Source organism: Cheilinus undulatus, linkage group 15, assembly GCF_018320785.1.
Source record: "Cheilinus undulatus linkage group 15, ASM1832078v1, whole genome shotgun sequence".
Lineage (NCBI taxonomy): Eukaryota > Metazoa > Chordata > Actinopteri > Labriformes > Labridae > Cheilinus > Cheilinus undulatus.
Window position 1 is genome coordinate 26857412 of NC_054879.1, and position 23505 is coordinate 26880916.

Here is a 23505-nt window from a genome sequence, read left to right on the forward strand (position 1 = left end):
ATCGGCAAACAATGGCTGGTAAACACATGTGGCTATAAATATAGTGAAGCATAAATTAAGCTGTATGGATGGGTCTCAGGGACCTGAAGATTGGCCCATTGTCACCATACTAGATCAAGCTTCTTGTGTCTGGACCGGACAGGCAACTTATACAGGGGTCAGAGCTGCAAATCCCTAATAAACCTTTTTTTAAACTATAGGGCCACCCTGATTGATCTGCAGCCAGTTATGACTGGCCAGTATTTATCAAAAACACATGATCAGAAATTTCTGAATAATGCTGGGATGACCTGGTTACAATCAGTTAAGTAAGAATATGTAATGTAAAATAATTTAGTGCCCAAATATCCACCCCCATCAAGTCAGTATTTTAGTAGATTCACCTTTGGCTGCAATCACAGCACTTTGAGAACTCAGAAAATTCACGTTGTTGTCTTTAAACCATTTTGGTGTAGGTTTAGTGTCATTATCTTGATGGAAAATAAAAATTCTCCTGAGCTGTAATTCTCTCACAGACTGAACAAGATTGTCCTCCAGGATTTTCCATTCATTTTATCCTCAGAGACCTGTACGACGAAGCTGGATTTTCTCTTATCCAGATAACTTCAGTATTAACCCTGGATTTTCTGTGCGATGACACTGGTTCACTTCTTACCGGGATAAATCACCGTGGTAACTTATGCTGAACGGGTAACCTGCTCCGGAGCAGGTTATGTTCTGGATACGAGATCCTGGAGTATAAAAGCACCGCCTCCTGACCAATCAGTTCTCTTGGAAAATGGCCTGCCCATTCTTAGAAGATCCTGTAGACGTTGGTGCACGGGTTGTGAGAAGAGCACTTAGGAGAGAAAGAATATCTAGGGATAGATGATAGATAAATTCTGGTGACTTCATCCATACAACAGAGACAGTGTGGAGAAATAAAGCCTTGTCACTCGCCACTTTAATGTATGTTTTTATATTTGATCTTCACTTGTTCCCAAGTCCTTTTTGCTCCACTAGGGTTGCATCTGAAATAATGAGGTTAATAATAATGGTCACACATGGCATAACTGCAGAAACAGGGATTAATGGAATGCACAACTACTTGTGCTGTCACGGTGAGGAATTAATATTACGACACAAAATTCGCTGAGGAAGCTCTTCCCCAAACATCTGTGCCGTAATAGAGTGAAACAGAGTGATCAGAGGGTTGTCCGTTTATATTGTCCAATTAATTAATATTGTATAATCTGACGAATTTACGCATTAACAGAGTCAGCAATTTTCTGCCAGCATTCCTTCCTGGCTTTTGCTGCGGTGACAGTGTTGCTTCTGGCCTGGATGATTGCTTTAAATTCCTCGTATTTTTTAAGAATGATTGTCTGTTCCTCCATTGAGAAATACGCTGCTCTGCAGGGTTTCTCCATGTTTGCAATTGGTCAGACGCTGCAAACACCACCCCTTTTATGTGAGCGCACACTGATCCATATTGGAAAACCCTGGGTGCAGTTACCGAGTTGATAACCAGCTTTGTCGTACAGTTGATCTGGATTGAGAAGTTTTGATAAATCAATCCAGCTAGCGGAGCGATATCCTGGGTGTGTTAATCCAGCTTCGTGGTACAGGCCTCTGCTTTTAGAAGCATCCTCACAGCATGATGCTACCACCATAGGCTCTACAGTGGGCATGGTGAGGTTGTGATGTGCAGTGTTTGGTGTCAGCCAAACATAGTGTTCTGGTCTCATCAGACCAAGGAACTTTATCTTATACTTTTCAATAACCTTTTCTCTGAGTTGATTGGAGCATTCTTTTGTCTTCATGGTTTAATGGTTGCCAGGAATACAGGTGTCTTTATACTGCAGTCACTTGAGACACATCTACTGCACTCAGGTGATCCCCATTTCACCAATTGTCAGACTACTAGCCCCAGTTGGCTGGACCTCTGTTGAATTAGGTCATTCACTTTAAAGAGGGTGAATATTTATGCAGTCACTTATTTTATTTTACATTAAAAGGTTTTTGTTTGTTTATGGTTAAATAAACAGAAAAAGGGAGCTGATCAGGAATGATTAAAAGCTACAAGCCCTTGTCATACAAAGCTGCTTCTAGTGTCATGTATCTCCTCTTTAAAACATAAAAATAGATTTATAGATCCTTTTCATGTTCTCACAAGGGTGCTGCTGCCATTTAAGCTGGAGGCAGATTCTCCTCCACAGTCACCAGTGTGATACGGAGCAAGGGCAGCAAATGAAGGATCATGGAGCTAATTTGATAACAGTTTCTGAGATGTCTCCATTGCAGCTCATCTTTGTGCCCGCTGCTTTCTCATGATGGCCCACTGGATGCTAAATAATGACGGCAAATGAATCAGGTGACAGGGAAGTGGCATGACAAAGTATAGAAATGACACACAGCTAGCGCGAAGACACAGCGGGTGATTTAATCCCGTCTCTCCTGCCGGCCCTCAGGGGCCTTCTTACCAAGCAGGCGCATTCAGCTCATTTCACAGTCTGCCCCTTAATCCCTTTAGGAAGGCTCCATTACATGTCAACAGAGGCCCACTGCTTACACCAGAGACTGAGTGTGGTTCTGTGTATGTTGTTTTCTATGTATTAGTAGATTTTTTAGTACAGTGGATATGCTGATCTTATTTAGTTATTTAGTTGGTACTTTGATTACTTTTAGTCTCCCTTACTCAGCTTTTTATGGAGAGTTTTCAGCAAATGGAGACCAGGCTAGTGCTGAATGATAAAAATTACCAGCACTGACTGAATGGTATAAATCACTCTTTTATTGACCAAAGTCCATGTGTTTATCTACTAAAATAATGCCAAAGATCAAGAGAGAACAGTGGAACAGATTAATTCATCCATTTGAAGCTCAGACTCACAGTTACGAGAAATTTTATGACTGTGTTGTCGGGTTTTGTTACATTTCCCCTACCCTTCCTCCTCCACTCTGTCAACAGAGCTGCCAGTCATTTCAGTTATGATGGGAATTATTTATGTGCAGCATCAGGTTTCCTACCTTTGTCAAACAACTTCCCCACTGTCTTTGTAATCCAGCTGCCAAACTGGCTGCCTCACTATTTACTTAAGTTTTTTTGCACCTGCCTTCCTTATTTGTTTAAATTTATGGTCAGGCCACCACCCCTTTAAATATGAGCTGCAGGTAAATAGCATTTTGTTGTGGAAGTTGTCAGTGAAGGAAGCATGAAAGGCATCCAAACTGGTTAGCGGTTGTTGTTTGCTTACTCCACTGGCAGACCAGAGAACAGAGTGACCTGACACAGCATATACTGACTGTAGACGCAGAATAGCATAGAAATGGGTATATACATCCAGCCTCTATATTGGCCCTATAGATCAGTAAAATGTCACTGATATTAATCTAGCAATTTGATCCTGAAAAATACTGATTTCTGACATCTAGTATCAAATCGTGCTATGATTGTGCCCTACCATGTGATACTGTAGAAAGCATTTTGTATCATCGTTCATATAGTATCATATTGAGTTGCGCCGTATTGTATCATGCGTCCTACGATATTGTTTAGTACCGTCTATAACGTGACAGATCATATTGTATTGAATCATATCACATCACCTCAAATTTCATGGCATGGCATTGTACTGTATCATGCTGTGTTCAAATGTAATGTATTGTAATGCATCTTATACAGTACTATATTGTATTGTATGGTATCATATCAAATTGCATCATACCGTAGCTATGGTATCCTATCTTATGACAATGTACCGTACCATATCATATCTTATCATATCATTTCATTTCACATTGCATTCCATTGCATTGTACCGTATCTTTTTATATGGCATCAAATGGCTTGGTATTTTATCTTACCATATTGCATCAATCAATACCATATGGTACTGTGCTTTACCATATTACATTGCATCCATTGTACCATACCTTATCATATTGTATCGAAGCATATCGTATGGTATTGTATCATATTGCATTGCACAATACCCTATTGTATCATATCATATCCTTTCACATTGAATCCCATTGCATCACATCATATCATATATGTCTTTTTGCATTACATCCCTTTGCAGTGATTTTCATTGCATTGCATCGCACTTTACTGAACTGTATCTGATTATCTGGTGTCATATCATGTTGTATAATGTATTGCATTGTACCGTACCATATCATATCGTATGTTTTATCCTATTGTGTTGAATTGTATCGTATAGTATGGTAGCTTGTCGTGTTGTGTCTCGTCATATCCTATTGCATCACATTCGATAATTGCACCCTATCACATCAGATTGGATTGTGTTGTGTTGTTTCCTTTTGATTCATTTTGTTTCACTGCTTTAGTTTTTCAGATAAATTCTTCAGATTCTTTTGCGAGCTCACACAAAAGAAAGTTTTGATTAAATTTCACATTTTTCATGATATAAAAATAACACCATTGGTGAGATGTTTCTCCATCTGACAGGCAGTATGGATTTAAAGAAGATCACAGTTTGAAATTTGGTTCCTGTGCATTTTTGTGACTTTTTGTTCTTTACTCTTTGCTGTGTGTGATTCTGTCTAGACCATCTTATCTGTCACAGCCTGCTGCTTTACTGCGCTCTCAGTCTCTCCCAGCTGCTCACAGCTTACAAATTATATCCTCATGTGTAATAACTGGATCATTGGCTGAGTTTAGGGCGTGTTTGAGTGGCGGATTACAGCTCTCCCTGTCCCTGGGACCTAACATTGATGTACCATTTGGCAGACGATTTTATCCAAAGCTCCTCTCAGGGCTATAGCATGCATTTTTAGACTGGGCAGTCTGGTCCCAGTCAAACCTCTCACCCATACAATGTAAACGTCACCCTGCACCATAAGGGCCACACAACCGGCACATGTCCCCCTCTGACCTCCTCACCCAGCCCTGCCATACTCTCAATCTGCTGTCTGGGAATTTAGCCCATCGAAACACACTGAGCAGCCGCTTCAGGCCATCGCTAATCCTAGAAGAGGGAGTTATAAAAAGAGAAGTGAAAGGGAGAGGATGCTAATCGACGAGGGGAGGAAATGGATGAGTACAGGAAAGAGTGATGAGTAGAAACAGGAGGAATGGAATGGATGAAACAGTAGGAGATTGATAGCACATAGAGAAGAGTAAGGAATATCAGATTCATAGCAAATACTGGAAATTAAATTGAAATTATCTCATTAAATTAGGGCTGCAGTAATAGATTCTTTTTTAGTTGAGTACTCTATCGATACTTCTGACGATTTTAAATCAGTCACTTGGACTTTTTCAAGAGAAGTAGGACTAGACAAATGAGAAAAGAAGCTGGGTCACTTAAATGAACTACTTTTATATTAAAAATTGGTATTATTCTTTAAAGAAAATATATTTTACAAAGTGCAATGAAGTTCTGATGACAGCTTGCATTTCTTAACGTTACAAGGAAAGGAAGTTAAATAATGACATTAGATTATGCCATGTTTGGGGTTTTAAGGATCCTCTCCCAGGAAATTTTGGGTGCTAACACTTTATTTCTTCTATTGTAGTTTATTTTTATTTTCCAATTTGTCATTAAAGTAAAGGGACACAATCATTTTAACATCCTCTACTTTATACATGCGTGTAATATTTCACATTATAGCAACAACAAAGCTCCATCATTCACACAGTGGTCGGATGATGTCTGAAAGGTGAACCTTTAGATTACAGGAATATGGTCAATTTTTCAAAGTGTGTTCACTTTTAATTTTTGCACATTTTTGTTTGTGAATTCATCCACCATAAAAATATGACCTTTAAGACCATCCACTAACATGAAGAACACATTTTAAGGGATAAAGCTGCTTCTGTGACCTGTTGAATCCCGACTATATGATGATGAACTTTGACCTGTTTTGTCTCAGTCAATATCTGTGGCAATAGTGTGTTTCTATTTAATTGGTGTCAATTTATTATCAATATAAGTCCTATACAATTATTTGGGATGCTGACACTTTTTGAAAAATATGCTGCAATCAAGACGTCAGTGCACTGAGTTTTAAATAATTTATAATTAAATGTATGACGTGCGCTTGTGGTAGAAAGGGAGAGAGGTAAAGCCCCAAAACAGGACTTGAATCGTGACGCCTGACGGTGTTCCGTGAACCCATCGGGCCAATAAACCAGAAGTTTATGAAATTCCCATAAGTCTCCCATAGTCCCAGAAGACACAAACTAAGTGCTGTCTCACTCCAGTGAGTCATGCAGGCAAGATCAACTCGGAGATCTGCGTAGGTTCCGGCATAGTGCCATATCTGCCAGCCGCAGGCAGTGGCTGCGTAAAAACGCAGGATGCGTGCCTGTAAGTATCACTGCATCAACTTCTCTTCCTTCGTGATTTTCATGCCTCGTATCAAGGATGTTGCTTTACAGCAACAGCGAAAACCAGTACATTGTGCCACACATACAGCCATCCGTGCGAAACACAGCTCGCAGTCCAACACATGGCGCAATGTCCAGGCTACAGTATGGGCGTATAATGGTTACATGACTGATTTAAGCGAAGCCTCGAGGCAGATAATTTGCTCCGAGGAATTTTTTGATTCGAACCACCCGAATAATTTGAGGAATCTTTTCAGCCCTATATTAAATAATAAGCTGTGATTCAATTGAATTTATTTGAAATCACATAAAAGGCTCATTCATGCTCTGTGGAGACCATGTTTTAATCCATTAGTGTTTCACATGCCTATTAGTATTGAAAAATAGAATCCCTTAAGTACATATTGTAGAGTAATGACTTTCTAATAACAAGACTGAATGAGACTTCTCTAGGTTTATTGCTTTCAGCTCTGAGTTTACACAGAGACCACCTTTACAGCAGAGCCTTGCCAGTAGTGTGTGTCAAATCTTGACTTGTGTGTTTTTGTTGTCAGAGAGTGTAGATTCATCATTGATCAGTCTGATAGTGTACTGTGATACATTTTATAATGTCAAACACTAAAGCTGTCAGACTTGTAGAGGGAGAGATAGAAACATGTTAAGAGACAGCAGACAACAAACTGTTTGGGCCTTTCTCCCCCTCAAAGGACTTTTATATCTAAGCTCTGAGTTTCCCAGTCTTATCCTACTATTCCAGCAGGATATATAAGTAAATAACAGGCTTGCCTTCCTGCTGTGACTTGTCATGGTCACCATTGTAAATTAGAGTATACAATGGTTACAGATGAGAACTTTCATCCAGTGGGAGGATTGCTGAATAAGGATATGATCTCAGAAATGCTTCTCACCAAATCTCTCACAGCTCCATTTGATCTAAGTCTTTGTCTGATGTGTTGATGTTATAGAATGATTAAACTATTTCTATTCAGACCTATAGCTGCAAAGATAATCTGAGATTTAAAGCTGCATAAGACATATTTAAGCAATATTCCTCCTTGTGTAAGTCCAATGAGGCACTTTTACTCTCCACATTTTTAATTTATGTCAGTTTTATTAGTTTAAAAGTATACATTTTTCTAGCTAATCCATTTTCTGACAGGGTGTAATTTATTTAGACTTATGCAAAAACTCCCAGCTGAGTCTTTGGTCTTCAAACTAAAATGCTTTTGATTTCATAGTTGGAGAAAAATTAAATTGAATTGATGCATATCTATTAAAGAAGAGGTTTTGAATTAAAAGTTTTTCCAGCGCAGAAACAGCCAGGAAAGTTTCTCGAATGAAGAGTCAACATTTGATGGTGCTGTTTTTGTAATCACTTTCAAACAAATAGTAAACTTCAAAAGGAACATCTAACCAGACAGTTAGTGCCATTTTAGTACTGAAGTTCTTTGCAGGAAATAAAACAATGCAGACCCATGTTTAATTGTAAAAAAAAAAAAAAAGTCAAAAATAAAACTTTGATGTTATCCCCTGAACCTGCACTTGCACATTAGCTCTGCATCAACTTAATCAGTGTCAGCATCCTCAGCTTAAGACCCTGGTGTTCTAAATAAACTTAAAAAGCTTTTTGAACCTTAAAAAATATCTTTAACCTTGTTATGTTGGACTGAAATAACACCTGACACAGAGCCAACCAGTTTGAACCTGCTGATATTATGGTTTTGTGATCACATTATTATAACTATCTAGAATTCTACTGAAAAATCTTTAGATCATCGTTTTTATCTTATTTTGTATTTTAAAAAGTTTACAATGGAAGAATTGCTTTAGACATCTATTTCTTAGGACAGGTGTGTCGAAGGGCAAGGTGTCCAGCAAAGAAAACTCCTGCATACTGACCAACTTGCAAAAAATGGGTGTATTTATATGCAACATTTAGGTACTAGACCTAGGTTGACCTAACAGGATACACTCGTTTTAGCCTTTGATTTGTAATATACAAACATAAATACTGCCCAGACTACATGTGACATGTATTTCAATAGGTGAATTAATAATAAGTCTGCAGGTTGGAAAGTAAAGAAGAACTTTTCAGGGTCCTAAGACGACATTGTCATCCCTACCTTGTTACATAGCTTGTATGTAGCTTTTCCAGTCACACCAGCACTAAACAGTAACAATAACACTAATGATGTATGTGCTTCCTATTAATCCTAAATGCATGATTATGACCTGAAAAGGAAGCAAAGCAGTTAAAAAGTGACATAAAATCCTGCTGTTATGGACTATGAAACTACCGTTTGCAATACAAAATCAACTTGATAATTCTTTACCGTATTGGGTCTCATGTGGCGAGTTACAGGAGCAGCTGCATGGACTTGGGGTAATGACATCGAATGTTTTAGCATTTTTGTAGTGGTATTTAAGCCACCCCATTATATAAGCCATGACTTTTTGGATTACAACATAGATACTGTATTCAAAGTGTAGCTTATTCACAGAATATTACAGCTTATACAGAAATATGCCAGCTATCAATGTGGTTCTAGAATAAGCCTCTTGGTGCTGCTTGGACTTTTCATCAGTGCTTGAACCCAGGGTCACAGGGTGTTTCGGATCTTGAATCAGCAGATACCCTCTCCCTGGGTGACTTCCCAGACTTGTATCCAAGTGGCGCAGCCTACTCTGAATCCACAGCCACCTGGAGGCCTTTTCTTCATCCTCCAGAATGTTCTTGGTGGCTCCTCTCACCCCAAGGAGTTAGAGTGCCTGCAGTATTGAGTTACAGCAGGTTCTCCAGCCCTTTCTCCAGCAATTGGCCACAAGCTCTGCATACTTTTCTCTTTTCTGCTCAATGGTCTCCTCAATCCTGTTTTCCTGAGGAACTGTGATTTCCCACATTGCCACCTGTTTCATTGACTCTGATGTTATCAGCACTTCGGGAGGAGTCTTGTGGCAGCAATGTGGTCCAGGAGCTTGAGTTGCTTTCCTAGGTCTGCATGAAGACGCTAACTGCGATGTGTGGGGAGGAGTCCTCCAGAGTTGTGAGTCAGATGGTGTGCCTTCTTCCTCTGAAGAAGGGGATGTACTGTTTGAGGGCGGGCTGGTCTTTGCTGTTACTGATTGTGGTGAGGATTGAATTTGCCAATGACTGAAGGACCTGGTCGTGTTGCCACCAATACCACCATTCAGCCAACCCCTTTGGATAGGCCCTTAGGATGTGCTTGAGCGTGCCCCTCTTCTGGCACAGTTGGCAAGCTGGTGAGTCTGGCATGTCCAATATGTGTTGACAACAATTTACAGCGATAAAATCCATGAATGAAAATACTATTTCATTCACAAAATGTAGAAACCATTTGTACAGCATGTATCAAACTGTGACATTTAAAAAATGACCCAAAATATCTGAATCTACCTAAGAGTGATGATAACAGAGGTTTAAAGAGGGCTTTTTTATGACTGTCTATGGAACCACTCATGTTTAAGTGCATGTTCTGTGTGCTCACATGCTCAGTCATCATAAACCCCTCCACTGGTTCTTGGCCCGTTTGTCTGCTGGGGCTCCTTACAGACTCAGCTGCATTTTATTACCAATCTCGCCACTGATGTCATCGAGCAGGGACACGATCTAAACGAGCCATCAGAGGAGACGGTGCTGCCTGCGCAGATAAAACTCTACGGTTCATGATAATCATCATCTTCCTCTGCTTTCATCTACAGAGAGGGCTGAAAGAACAGGCTGATCTCAGGAAAAAAACATGCGCCTTTTTGAGGAACAGGAAATGTGTTTTTGTTGTTAAAGCTGCAGAGGGGATGAGAGGGAATAAAGACTTGAATTAATGAGTTTGGATGTTTTTCTTACTCGGTTTTTATGACTACAGAGCATTAGGACACTTTAGACAAGTGTTGCTCTCACTGTTTCACCTGTGAAGCCTAACTTAGTCATCAGCACACAGTGTGAAATGCTCAGAGGATATGCAGCGACATACTGCCAGACTCTCTGCATGAATGTAGGTAATCTTAGGGTGTTAATTTTCAGGAAAGAATGAGCTTATCCTGCAGGCAGAGGCACGCTGAAGCATTTTGCTTAGCAGGTCCACTGAGACGTCTATTGGCCACTCTACTGTTGTCAACATTTCAAATAGATAAATACTTTCTCCATACCATGCATTTTATCATCACCCAGTTTTACATATTCTGTCCTTTTGTTCCACTCTTATCCCCCATGACTTCATATCTTCTTGTGTGCAAGTATATCTCAGCATCAGTTCATCTGTATTATTCCTGCCCTACCCTCTACGTTTGTATTCATTCCATGTTTAACTTCACAGTTTGACCTCCAATTCTCATGTAAGACGTCCCTCGTGCTGATTAAGTATTCTGCAAACAGCAGCATGTGTTATTGCTCCCTCATATTCGGGAGACAGCAGGGGTTTCCAAAGGTGTGGTCTCTCTCTAAAACTGCTCAGCTCTGACAGACTGTGTTGATGAATCAGCGTCAGTCTGAGGGTTTCCCTCTGTAGTGCTTCTCTCTGTGGCTGACTGCTGTCTGAGACTTGTAGAAGTTTTTACTTGTATCCCTCAGTGGTAAAATATTAATCAGAAAGTAAGAACATTTCTAAATGTCAGGCAATGACAAGGGAAAGCTGAATGATTCTGAGTGTTTTTCTAGGGTTTCTCTGACAAGTTTAGATTGTTACAGCTAAAGTTGTCATAGTTTTCAGAGTGTTTTTTTTTTCTTTTTTTGGTACAGTGTTTTAAAAGTAAACAGTCTTTGCTATTTCAATCATTGATTTTATTGAAAAAGAGCCAAAGCTTTTAAAAAACTATATTCATTTTACATGTTAGAGGCATTTCAAAGGAGTGAGTCCTTAAATAATATAATAAAGACTATTCACAGTGTTGAAACTGCACCAAAACATTGGCAGAAACTCTGTTCTGAAATATTAAGAACAAAATCATGGCAATTTTTCAGTGAATACAAGAAAGTTCCTAATATTGATTTCTTAGAACTTCTGTTATTACTATTATTATTAATGAGATTAAACATCTGCTATGCTGCCTGCTTTGTTGTTCCTAAGAGTTTGGGCACAAGAGTTCATCACCACTACCTCAGAAATCACTGCTAAGTTATTCTTTATTATTTATATTTTTAGGTTTCCAGCTCCAAAGGTTTGCAAGCCATCTTTCTTGTGCATTTCATTTTGGTTTGCATGTTAAAAAGTCACACAGCCGGCCGAATAAAAGGTAGTCCATGTTTTTAACAAAAGGTCCCCATCTCTTTGTAAATTAGCCATTAAACATGGATCTCTTTTTTACAGAGTAAAACCATGTTTGTGTACCCAGAGCAGCTGTCCTCCATGTAAATAGTTAAATATTTGCTTCTATTTTTGTTGTAGTTGTCTAAGGATTAACTTGGTTGGTTCTTAAATGCCGAGTTTCTAATCAGCCTGGCTGTTCTTTGCTTGTCAACTGTCAAAACCCCTAAATGCAGCTCTTGCAGCCCGTGTCCTGCTGTGTTTGTCTGCTGTACTTGCGTTAAGGCTTTCAGTTCATGCTGTGTGTAATTGGATTTTTTAAATCCGCTTTCATGTGTTGTTTGGACATAAAACTGACACCTTTGCAAGGCAACATATTTTTGTGGGCTTGTAACACTCTCCAGAGGTGTCCCTTTGATTAACGTTCAGCTTAAATGGACTAAACTTGTAAGTAAATGTATTATGGTGTACAGCATTGTAGAGGAGGGAGGAAACAAATCAGTGCCTAAAACATGCAAAAACATATTCATCTCTCAGATCTACATGTGTTGAAATGAGCTTTTGAATTGTTTAATAGGTTTTTGATGGACATGTTAGTTTGAAATCTGAAATTATTCTGGCAGAAAACATGCAAATAACCAGATAAGTAAATACTGAATACTTGCATATTATATTTTGTGAAACCTAGAAGATATGTTGCGAGAATGCGTTAACTAAAAGTTGCCTAATCTTACACCTTCTCTCCTGGTGCTCGGGTTGTTTATCTCCTCAGACAGCAAGCACATGGCTAATTATGTATGCACGATGACATCAAAGCAAGCCTATCTCTCTGTGCATGCTCAGTATTCCTGGGGACTATGCAGGGAAAGTGGGAAAGTTTCACCAGAGCTTACAATAGAATTTTAGTCTCAGTGAGGTTTTCCTGGTTAACAAAAGGCTTAATATCATCAGTGGTATGGAGGGATTTTGAGTGTGTCATTGCTGCCAGAAATGATGAGGCTGAAACAAAGGGAACTGTTGTAAACACCGATGCAGCAGCAGAGAGAGAGAGGCCTACGCTGGCTAATTAGTAGAAGTAGTCTTTGATAAGCCGTTAATGAGAGGAGGACCGGACTGGACTATCTGCTGTGGAGCTTTTGTCTTTTTGGGACTAGTCCAAATAAACCAGGATGGTTGGATTTACTGGTTTAGCAGATGCTACAGTTATAAAATCATGAGGACTGATATTAGCAGCTGACGGTAAGACTCATTTTTCTTTTGAAATGTGGAGCACTGGGGAGTTATGTTTGGATGCTTCATTGTTGTAGGTGGAGGATGGTATTTGGCTGTTGTAAGCTGCTAAATTATGATAGCAGCCAGTGTGCTAACAGGCTACCAGTGCTAATGTGAAGCTAACTTGTTGTTTATGAGTTTAACGTGGGCGTATATTGTGTAACTGACTGCGTGTGTAAGGAAAAGCGTGCAGCCTTTATTTTGATACTTAAAACCACTTACACAAAGAAAAATAAGAGAAAGTCTTTGTGCAGTTGGTTCCAGGGTCTAATCATGTGTCTGTAATAACAGGGTAATAATTACTCAGGTTTACTGTCGGCTTGGTGTCTGTCTCAGTTTTGGGTCAGGTCTGGAAATAAAAATGTGTCCTCTCTCCCATTTAGCGCAGACTTGTATGTATCGATGTATCACAGAATACCAGATTTATGCGTTTTCCTGCTGTTAATACAGCAAAATAATATTAAAGCAAATGTCCGGTAGTTGTTCTAAGTGGCCGAAATTCTTGAGGACCGCCGGTCATTTTGACCCGGGACAAAAAAGTATAGTGGAAACGCTGCTCTGGATTCATGTTGCTGTACTTATTACAGACATTAAACATGGAGAGGACAGACCACATGTTTCACCTTATTACTGTGCTTTACACTACACCGATACAAACAGATGATGAGGTGCTTATTGGAAAGGAGTGCTGCTGATGACGGGACTGAGACTAAGCTGCTGTCTGTCACATATCACTCTGTTAGGTACTTTTATTTACCCACCACTGTGCTACGTAGATTGAGTAGGGCTGGGCAAAATAATATACCTGATGTATCCATGCTTTTGCCTTGTGAGATGTACAGAATGATTATATCGCAACCGATTAGTATATATTATGTTGAAATTTTACGCTTTCAGCATGCATTTCTGTCTGGAGTTTCACTTCCCCATCTCCTCAGCCTCTCTCACAGCAGATAGCACACTCCACTGCCCATCCACTAAAACTCTCCTCCACTTCGTATCAGGAAGAGAGGGAGGCGCAAGAGTGGAGAAAGTAAACAAACTGCCAAGGCAAGTTAGAGACTGTAGTTTGAGATGGAGATGGACAGTTTGGTTCTGAAGAAAAACAGTTCTGGATCTGTCATCTGGCAGTGATGCAGATTTCAAAAGGAATAAGTCAAACAAAACATAGTATTCTGTTAAGTTTGCTGGAATATTGTGCCTAGATTACGGCAGCAGTATTACGGCAATGCATTGCCAATGACATGACCTTAGCAAGTGTTGTTAAAAAAAAACAATCTTGTAAAAACCCAAAGGATGATCTACTTGGGCACAATGATTTTTCTGAAAACTCCCTGCCAGAGTTGTACATGTCAGCAAGAGAAAAGGTGGCCCAGCAGCTCACAAATATGATCCACTTCTCTGTGATCTGTGGCAGAACCTGTGAGCCTTATCTTAGCCTTCAGTACATTACATCGGCCACTAGGACTTAAAAATTTTGTGCCCCCAAACGAGCTGATCACACAGGAGAACTCATTGCACAAGGTCTGAAAGATGCCCTCATGTGATGGAACTTGTTAGAAACTGGTCCTGTGTTCATCAGCAAAAATAATGGGCTACTGTAATCAAAGCTGTGAGCCAGAATGGATGGACTAGACTGCAGTGTTTTTGCCATTTGCTGCGTCTTGTGATTGGTGAGATTACTGGCTGTTTGCTGTGATTCTTACACAGTTACATTTTTAGTTCAGAGCATATGCTTCTATGCAGAGTGACTTTAGTATAGAATAAATCAACTTTTATCTCTTTGATTGGCATATGAAGAAAAGAACTGTCACACAAGCCTGAAACTGGTGAAATCTGAAAGCAAACACACATCCATTTTTCTTTATCACTTCTTATAAATAAGACTACAAATACGCAAATAGAAATCCAGGTCTTACTTTGTACTTTTGCGTCTCACACGGTTCCATCGCTGTAGTTTGACCTCCGAGCTTTTCTTTTAGATGTCTCAGTGAAACGTTTCATATCATTCAGCACAGTCTGAAAGGAGGTTTTGCATATATTATCATGCCAGACTGCTCCATAAATCTGCTGAGCTCTGACACTTTAGTGGCCGTCATTTAGCAATAGTTTGTCTCCTGACATCTCACTCTGTTTTATTCCCCTCATCCTGCATTTGTTTTTTGTTGTTGGCAGATTTATGCTCGTACCTGTCAGCTCTTAGAGAAGAATATTAAGTAGGAAAAGTAAACTGCAGAATAGTCCAAGAGAACAGGATTGTAAGGGGTAATAAAATAAATCAATCTCAAAGTTAACCCTCTGTTTTTCTTTGTCTCTCCAGGTTTTCAAGCTGAAGGCAGTCCAGCTCGCTGAGAAGCTTCTTCCTGCCTTTAACACCCCCACAGGAATCCCCTGGGCCATGGTCAACCTGAAGAGGTTAGTGACTCTACTGCTTAAAACCGCCTCCTCTATAAAGAAGATGACCTGATAGGAATATAAAGTGGGATATACCTCAAAAATAAACATACTTGAATGAGCGGCTTGTGGTGAATCAGTTGGTCCTTGCACAAATACTGTCACGTTAAGTCATTTTTTTCATTTTGGAAGATTTTTGTCAACTTTGTCAACACATCATGCACATTCAAGTGTCCATTATTTTTTTTAGAATAACTTGAAAAAGTCCTTTTTCTTTGATTTTTCTAAATACGTTTGTCCTTTTAGAATACAACAGTTACAATGCAACAATTCATATCAAATCCATGCTTTGTGTACGCCAAATTCTGACCCTACCACTTGAATGTCGTCTACATGCCTAAATGCATTGTGTTCCCGCCATGTGATTGGCTGATTAGCGATTTGTGCTAACAAGCAATTGAACGGGTGTAACTAATAAAGTGGCTGGTGAGTGCATATGCCAGTATAGGAAATCATCACGAAGGACAACTTAAATCTCTTTCGCCTTCAGGAGAGTCCAAAAACAGCTTACAGATTGGGTAACTTATATTCTTGGTTTTACAGTACTTAACTTTAGACTAGTCAACTAAACCCAGTACAGTTTCTGTTAACTTGTTTTGAACTGATTCACCATGAAAATTTATATTGTAAAGTATTTAGTCCTAAACTTGTACAGATAAACTCTTAATTTTGTTTCTTCCCTGCAGTAATGACTCAAAAAGATGTAAAGTATTTTGTTTGGGAACAGAATATTTTTTTTGTTTTCCTTAAACTACAAAACTCTCCACCAGTCCTAAGAGCATAATAAAATACCCACACAGTGACCGACGGCCCACTCAGGTGTCCATTGTACACGTGTATGATGTGTAGACACTGTCTTGTGAGAGTAGGACACTTCACACCTTCATCATTCTTATTATTGCATGATTCCTGACCTCAGGCTGTTTAACATGATCCTGCACTTCAACCAGAAAGGATTCTCATCAATTTCAATAAATGAAACAACTCAGTCGTTCGTTTCTACTGCTGTTTTTTCTCTCATTTCACCTACCTGGGATGAAAGTGGGAAATTGTTTTAATGTGCTCTCTTTGTGTCCCCCTCCATTTCACACTGCCAACAGTTGACTTTTCCATTAGTTAAACAATGAAACTGAATAAAAGTGCAGCATCACCCTGCAAGATAATTGGTCGCTAGCCTTTGTAGCTCATTGTTTTTGGATTTTTTGATGCATGTTTGCAGGTTATTTTTTAGGATTGAGTTTTATCGCTGACGGCCCTCTTGTTTTTAATTTTGTAGTGAGCAGCTGCTTCCTAGTTTACTTCATCTCCCTTTTGACCAACACACTGTGGAGAAAGTGCCACTGCATTTTATAATAGACACAGATGATCAGGACACAGTGTTTTAAGGGTTTGACGTGCCATTTATGTTGAATGTTGTCTATTTATGGCAGTAACATGGGTGAAGAACCCAAGACAAGTTTATCTTGTTCAATTTGCAAAGTGGTGAAGGATTTTCCTTTCCATAATTGAATAAGGGCTATAAATAAGTTTAACAGCCAGGTATACTATTGACAAAGTATTTGTTTGACTACTTGTTAGATGTAAAAGAAGTGTTGACCAAGGCTTTTTGTTCAAGTCTCTATGGGCCCTCATCTTTTGTAATTAGTTTAGCTTTAGAACACCGTTAATACTAACTGCAACCTGGAGAGTAAAATGATCAGGGAATGTAAAACGCTGTTAAGCAAAAAAGAAAAACTGAAATACAAAATATATACTTAAAGAAAGACTAACAAACTTGTTTTTTACCCTTTAATTGTAACCCTGCCCAGGGCTGAGTTCTATTAAGGTTTCTTCCTAACATGCAAATACTAAAAATACCTTTTTACTCAAACCCATCAGTTGCAGGTAAATGTTAGTGTTGCGTTGTGTTTGTGTTATTGACAAATAATATGTTTTGTGTAGTAAATGACAATGCTCATCATAATGTTGTATCCTCAATGATAAAGTCTCCTCCTTCCTCCTGTGTCTTACCCCTCCTTTCTCTTCGTCTTCCAGTGGTGTTGGTCGTAACTGGGGTTGGGCGTCAGCGGGCAGCAGCATCCTAGCTGAGTTTGGGACTCTGCACATGGAGTTTGTTCACCTCACCTACCTGACAGGAAACCCTGCCTACTACCAGAAGGTCAGTGTGTTATTGCTTAAATACTCTACATTCCTCACAGTTCAGGTTTGTGACTAGTTGCTTTGACATTGCTCAGGTAATAATTTAGCACAATTAAACTTTCTGCTATGAAGAGCCGTTGGCTTGGGGTGCCTTCACATTGGGCCGGATCGTTTTGAACTGCACCGCAGCACAATTGCTCCCCCTTCCCTCTCCCCCGCTGGCCCACTTTCATGTTAGCAACATCAATCCAAGCTTGGGTCCACTTGTGATGTCAGCCTAAAACAGCAGGTGGTGGTATGCATGTAGCTGGTTTGCAAACCCACCAAGGAGGAGAAAGAAGAAGAAGCAACTATGGCGACTGCTTGGGTCATAACTTGAGTAAAGATTGGTTATGTATTAAGCAGGCAAAGGCATTCATCCTGTCACCATGGATTGTTTGTTAAATCATCTAAGACTCAAGCAACATCCCTCTTTGTATTTACATTTCTGCTTGTGGCTTAAGCCAGGCAACCACTGTACAATTTCAAGCAGACTATTTAACAGTCATGATGGGTTGTGAGTGTGTGCTCACACCAAATGGTCCATGCAGTACCTGAGTGCTCGCACTCTATGAGTGAAGTCAAGATGGACTGTTTTATGGAGTTTCATTAAAAAAGGCTCACATGCTGAGTTATTTCTGATATTGTCACAGAGATTTAGGACATTGTCTGAAAGTTTTCAGAGGTAAAAATACCCCAAAGTTGAGAATTTTGCTCATGGCTCTGCTCTCACTTTTGGCAATGTGTGGAGTCATACAACAATAGTATCAAACATGTCAGAAATCCATTCGGTCAGGAACAGCTGGTTGAGCTATAGTTGGGTCGAGGTCGACCTGTATACCCCTGTACTCTGCACGACAAACAATGCACAATCCAACTGAAAGTTGGTGCGGCTTCCGGCAGTGAGTCATGTGTCTTAAAATTTGTGTCTGGATTGGTTGAATTTCACACATTATACACCAAGCTTTAAAGGATTGAATGGGCTTGTGCTGCTTGGATACAAGGGTGTTAGATATGACAGGAGACGTTTGTTACCTCTCAAACTCATCTTTTAGACTACATCTGTGTTCATCTGTAAGGTGAGTCAGAACAGACCCTTTGTTGACTTGATTCTGACAATTCCCACCACTTTTTGAGAAAAAAATGTGAAAAAAACCTTCCACACCAGGGAAAGGTTTGCTTTTATGATGATGTCATATAGCTCACACAACTCTCTGTCCCATATCTGTGCGTGGTTGCATTCAGATGTCATTTAAACCATACCAGAGTCCACTTAAATTGCACATGAGACAACCTGCTCAAGCAGGCTTAGACAGTATTCCCAAATGCGATTTGTTTGCATTCACACTGACAAAAATGAAACTGACTTCTGGCTCAAGTGTGCAAGACCAGGCCCCTAGTGTGAAAGCACTGAATATGGAGGCTTTAGTCCCCCAATCAGAGTTCATTCCCCACTCTCTCTCTCCCTGAATTTCCACTCAGTCTGACCCATCTAAAAAGAAAAGGTTATATAAGCTCCACCATACAAAAATCTTAAACCTTCATCTATCGATCACAGGTGATGCACATTCGAAAGCTGCTGGCCAAAATGGACCGACCAAACGGGCTTTACCCCAACTACCTGAATCCACGGACGGGTCGCTGGGGCCAACGTGAGTACAGGCTTTGGTTTAGACGTCAGTCTAAACAAAAACACTCTTGAGCTTGCATGTGAAGTTTCATTTAATGTTGACTGTTTTAAAGCATTTTGACACACATTTGTTGTCTTATTGCATTACAATAGCTGTATGAAATACTGATTAAACTAAATTTTTCCTTTTTAAACAAGATGATGGAAGCACAACTACCCGTATTTAGCATTAATGCAACTGAGAAAAGCTGCAAATGACTGATAAATGAATAAAAAAACATGAAAATGAATTAAATCATCTGTTTATTTAATAGGAGTGACAAAGCACAGCCAAGTTGTTTTTTTTATCTACAACCCAAATTTCATAAAAAGTTGGAATATTGTCTAAAATCTAGAGGTTTTTTTATAGTACTAAAAATACCATATTTTATTGGAAATAGCACAAAGACAACAAATGAAAACTTGAAATAGAAACTTTATTTTTTGGCATTTCATATACCCATTGTATTTGATGCAAACATGTTCTAACAAAGTTGGGACAGTAACAAAATGAAGGACGCATTTGCAAGGATCTTTCTATTTTCAGCAGCTGGCATAAGGTAACAACATTTACATATGTGTTAGCTGAATGTCACCGTTTAACATGATCACTTGTGGAACTGTGACACCACAACTGTTCAGAATCATGCAAGGTGAAGTGCTCAGCACTTTTGCCCCTTGGTTTGAATCCCTTTCAGACATGGCCTTTCTGTGTGGAGGTTGCATGTTAGCTCTGTGCTTCATGCTTCCTCCAACAGACCAAAAACATGCATATTAAGTTAATTGGTAACTATTGGTTGTTTGTCCCTGTACATCAGCCGTCACTAGTCTAGGTCGTATCCCGCCTCTCGCCCAATGATAGCTCGATTTGTCTCCAGTCTCCCGTGACTCAGGACAGCAAATGCTGTGATGATAATGAAAAGAAGGATATTTTGTTGATTCTGAACTCAGAGTTTATATAACAGCAACCTCCTTGAGTGTAGTCATGTTTGGAGCCTGAGCTCTCCGGGGTGCCCTCTAGAGATCTCCTCCAGTAACACATGCTGCACATACATAAGTGTCTTTACTAAATGGTCATGATTCAGCTGGATGTTTACACAAACACTAGGAGAAACAGCGGGGTTATCTCTGACCTTAGGCAGGAAAAGGAGGATATTAGAAACTTGCATGCAGCTTCTGAGAGAGCATATTTGTTTGCAGCGTTAAATTCAAAGTATCACTTCAGCACTGATTTACAAGCAGCCTACTGGGAAAAGTCTCAAACTTTCCTTTTGAGCCTCAGACGATCATGTGCTGTGAGGAGAAACAGGAGAAATCAACTCTAAGTGAGGGCTAAGGGATCAGAATAGATCTTCTTTAATGAGAACAAATTGAAGCTGGTAGAAGAAGACAGAGGAGGGGGAACACAGTATTCCCAGTTTATTGAATGCTTTTTGGCCGTCAGCCCGGGGAAATTAACAGCTCACAGAGTGAAGTTAGATGTGCCGTGACACATAATTCCTGCCCTAAGACCTTTCTGTTTCTTCTTTAATTTTTGACACACGTGTAATTAAAGCTCGTGGTTGGCTGCACCTACGATCATTAAGTTGTTCATAGGATTCACATTCAAAACAGGGGTCGCTGTGAAAATACTAACGTTAACACAGCAAGGGTACAACGAAATACCATATAAACAGACAAAAACAGTCACATTATTGTGCTTACAGTTTTGATATTCAAAAACAGATTAACTTTCCTGTAAGATAAACACTTGTCATGCAGGTAGGTTGATGCTAGATGCTTTATATTTATATCCTAATTGTCCATGAGAAAATCCCTTTCTAACCTACTTTTTCTGTAAGTAAAGCGTTTTGGTGCATAATGCATTTAGAAGTGTATCACATACTGAGCAGTGCTCTGAAAAAGTCTTTGCCCCCTTCCTGATGGCTTTTTTTTAATTTGTGTCAAACGAAGATGTCTCAGATCATCAAACAGGTTTAATGCTAGACAGAGATAACCCAAATAAATTATAAAATACTTTTTTTAATGATGATTTCATTTATTAAGGGAAAAAGACATCCAAAGCTACCTGGCCCTATCTGAAAAGTACTGCACCTTAGCTAGGTGAATCCTATGAAAATATTCAGAAGTATCCCTCAATAACACAGTTCTCATGGATGGCATGTCAGTAGAAGCTTTATTTGCTTAGAGAGTGGGCTGACTTCTCATCCTGACTCTGCTGAGTTTACCTACAGCCTGGAGTCATTTCTCCTGATTCATCCTTCAAATATTTATTCAGAATAATCTACATTTTCTTTCATAAATACACTCTAAATGTTTGTGCTTTACCCCAAACACTACTTGGGGAAATTTCAAGTTATCATCTGAGCATCCTCCAGGGATCATTAAATATTCCTTGATGTTTATTTTTCAGCATTTCAGTGGGGAGAGTTTGAACCTGAGAGGGTGCTTAACGGAGATTTAGATAGTAGATGACAGATATGTTGAGAATACTACTCCATATCTTAAAATTCCAAGAGAATATTAAAACATTGTGGATATTAAAATATTCCTTTTTCTGTTGCTTTCTTTGGAAGTATTTTCTTTTAAACTGAGTGCTATATTTTTTCCACATCAGTCAGATAAGATTTTCATCTCAGAGTTTACTCTTTGGTTCACTGAAAGGAAATGAAAAGATGGAATCTGTTTCAAATGGGATATATTTTGTTTTCCTTGTCAAGAAGAACCAGTTGCTACGTAAGGGAGTGCAGTAAATACGAAATAGGCAATGTTCCCGCACATATAAATGTACATAATGCACAGCAGAGAATAAGAAACCCAACATGCAACCACTTTTTAAGCAAAATATAGATTCTTTTAACCAGCATCTGTGGTCTAGCAGGACAAGATCTCTGTTTTATTTGTTTTACTTGTTGACAAAACAAATGGAGTGCACTCATGGATGGATGGATAAATGGAGGGGCTCATTAATGGATGGAAAGGTGGTCTGGCAGTCAGACTGATGTGTTTCTAAGTGCAGAGTTTGGGCTGAAAGCAGCAAAAAAAAATAATGGATGGAAGATGGAGGGCGGGCAGATTGATTGATGGACGAATGAGTACATTAACAGATGGATGGTTAGGCTGCGAGCTGCATGATTGGGCAGGTGATGACGGATGTTTTGTGTTTGTTCCTCTGTGTGCAAGTCAAGAGTGATTTTCTCTTAGTACATATGGGAGTCAGAAAGAAGGGACTATTTGTATTGGTACAACAGCAACAAAGCTCACTACTTTTCTTTCCTAAAGATCAGTATATATATGTTTAAATATATAAGAGAAGCTGCCAGTTTAAGACATATCTTGACGAGAATTGAGACCTAAAAAAAATCAGGCCTTTTATTAGTTAAACTTGAGAACAGTTCATGACCTTGCACCAAATTTTCATGTAAAAAAGTGAAATGCATGATCTATTATCACAAGGTGCAGGATATTTCGGTGAAATGAGGCATTCAGAGGACTAATTTTCCATCACTGTGAGAGCAGAAAGACGCTACAGAGAGTAACTGCTGCCCTGTTCTACCTGATCTACAGGTGCCTTAAAGGACAAATGACTGTTAAATAATTGAGTGCATCAAAATTTAAGAACAAATGCTGACAGCCCTAATCTGAGAAAGAGCTGTATACCAATACGATTCCTTTTTTCTTTACAGTAAAATGCTGCTCTAACTTTAAGGGTTGTAATCATTTCTGTGCTTTATGTAAATGCAAAAAAATGCATACGACTGTTGTTGATATTCCTGCTGTGTGGTAGATTGTTTAATTTATTAGTAGACTAAATATTAGTCATACTAGAGTGACATGGATTTCATTTCTGTTACGGAGTCTAGATTTTTTTTTTTTTTTATCCCCAACCTGGTGTATTTAAACTGACTGAGTCCATGTATGGTGTCTCGGTGCACATTTATCATACCACCTTACACATATCTCGATCTAGTTGCATTTTAATCTGCTCCTTTGTGTTGTGATATGAAGCCCAGACACATTAATTAACTGCCATTCCACCTTGTTGCCTTAACCAGAACAGCTCAATACAGCGAAGCAGCCCTGACTTAATTAAAGCTCATAGCTCCTTAAAAAACAACCTGACCTGCTGTAGTGCCCCCTGAGTAATTCATGAAGAGGCTGAATGTTACAGTTAGAAGGAGAGAGGGGAGAGGGATGTAATTAATGTGAAAATCCAGGGGGCTCACTGCAAAAATGTCCTTGAATGTCTTTGAATTACTGCAAATAACATATAATGAAGCAGAAGTGCCACTGGAGTAAAATTTCATGATTTTTGCTGCTTCATTTCTGTGCTTTTC

At 39.3% G+C, this 23505-nt stretch overlaps 1 protein-coding gene across 3 annotated transcripts in view; it reads left to right on the forward strand.

Moving 5' to 3' along the window:
- The window catches only part of man1a2 (mannosidase, alpha, class 1A, member 2), a 219426-nt gene that overhangs the window by 154867 nt on the left and 41054 nt on the right, over nucleotides 1–23505 (forward strand). For all 3 annotated transcript variants that reach the window (XM_041806736.1, XM_041806737.1, XM_041806738.1), the window contains exons 7-9: nucleotides 15188–15282; nucleotides 17356–17479; nucleotides 19058–19151. In XM_041806736.1, coding sequence (XP_041662670.1) covers nucleotides 15188–15282; nucleotides 17356–17479; nucleotides 19058–19151 — 313 coding nt within the window. The remainder of the gene's footprint in view (nucleotides 1–15187; nucleotides 15283–17355; nucleotides 17480–19057; nucleotides 19152–23505) is intronic.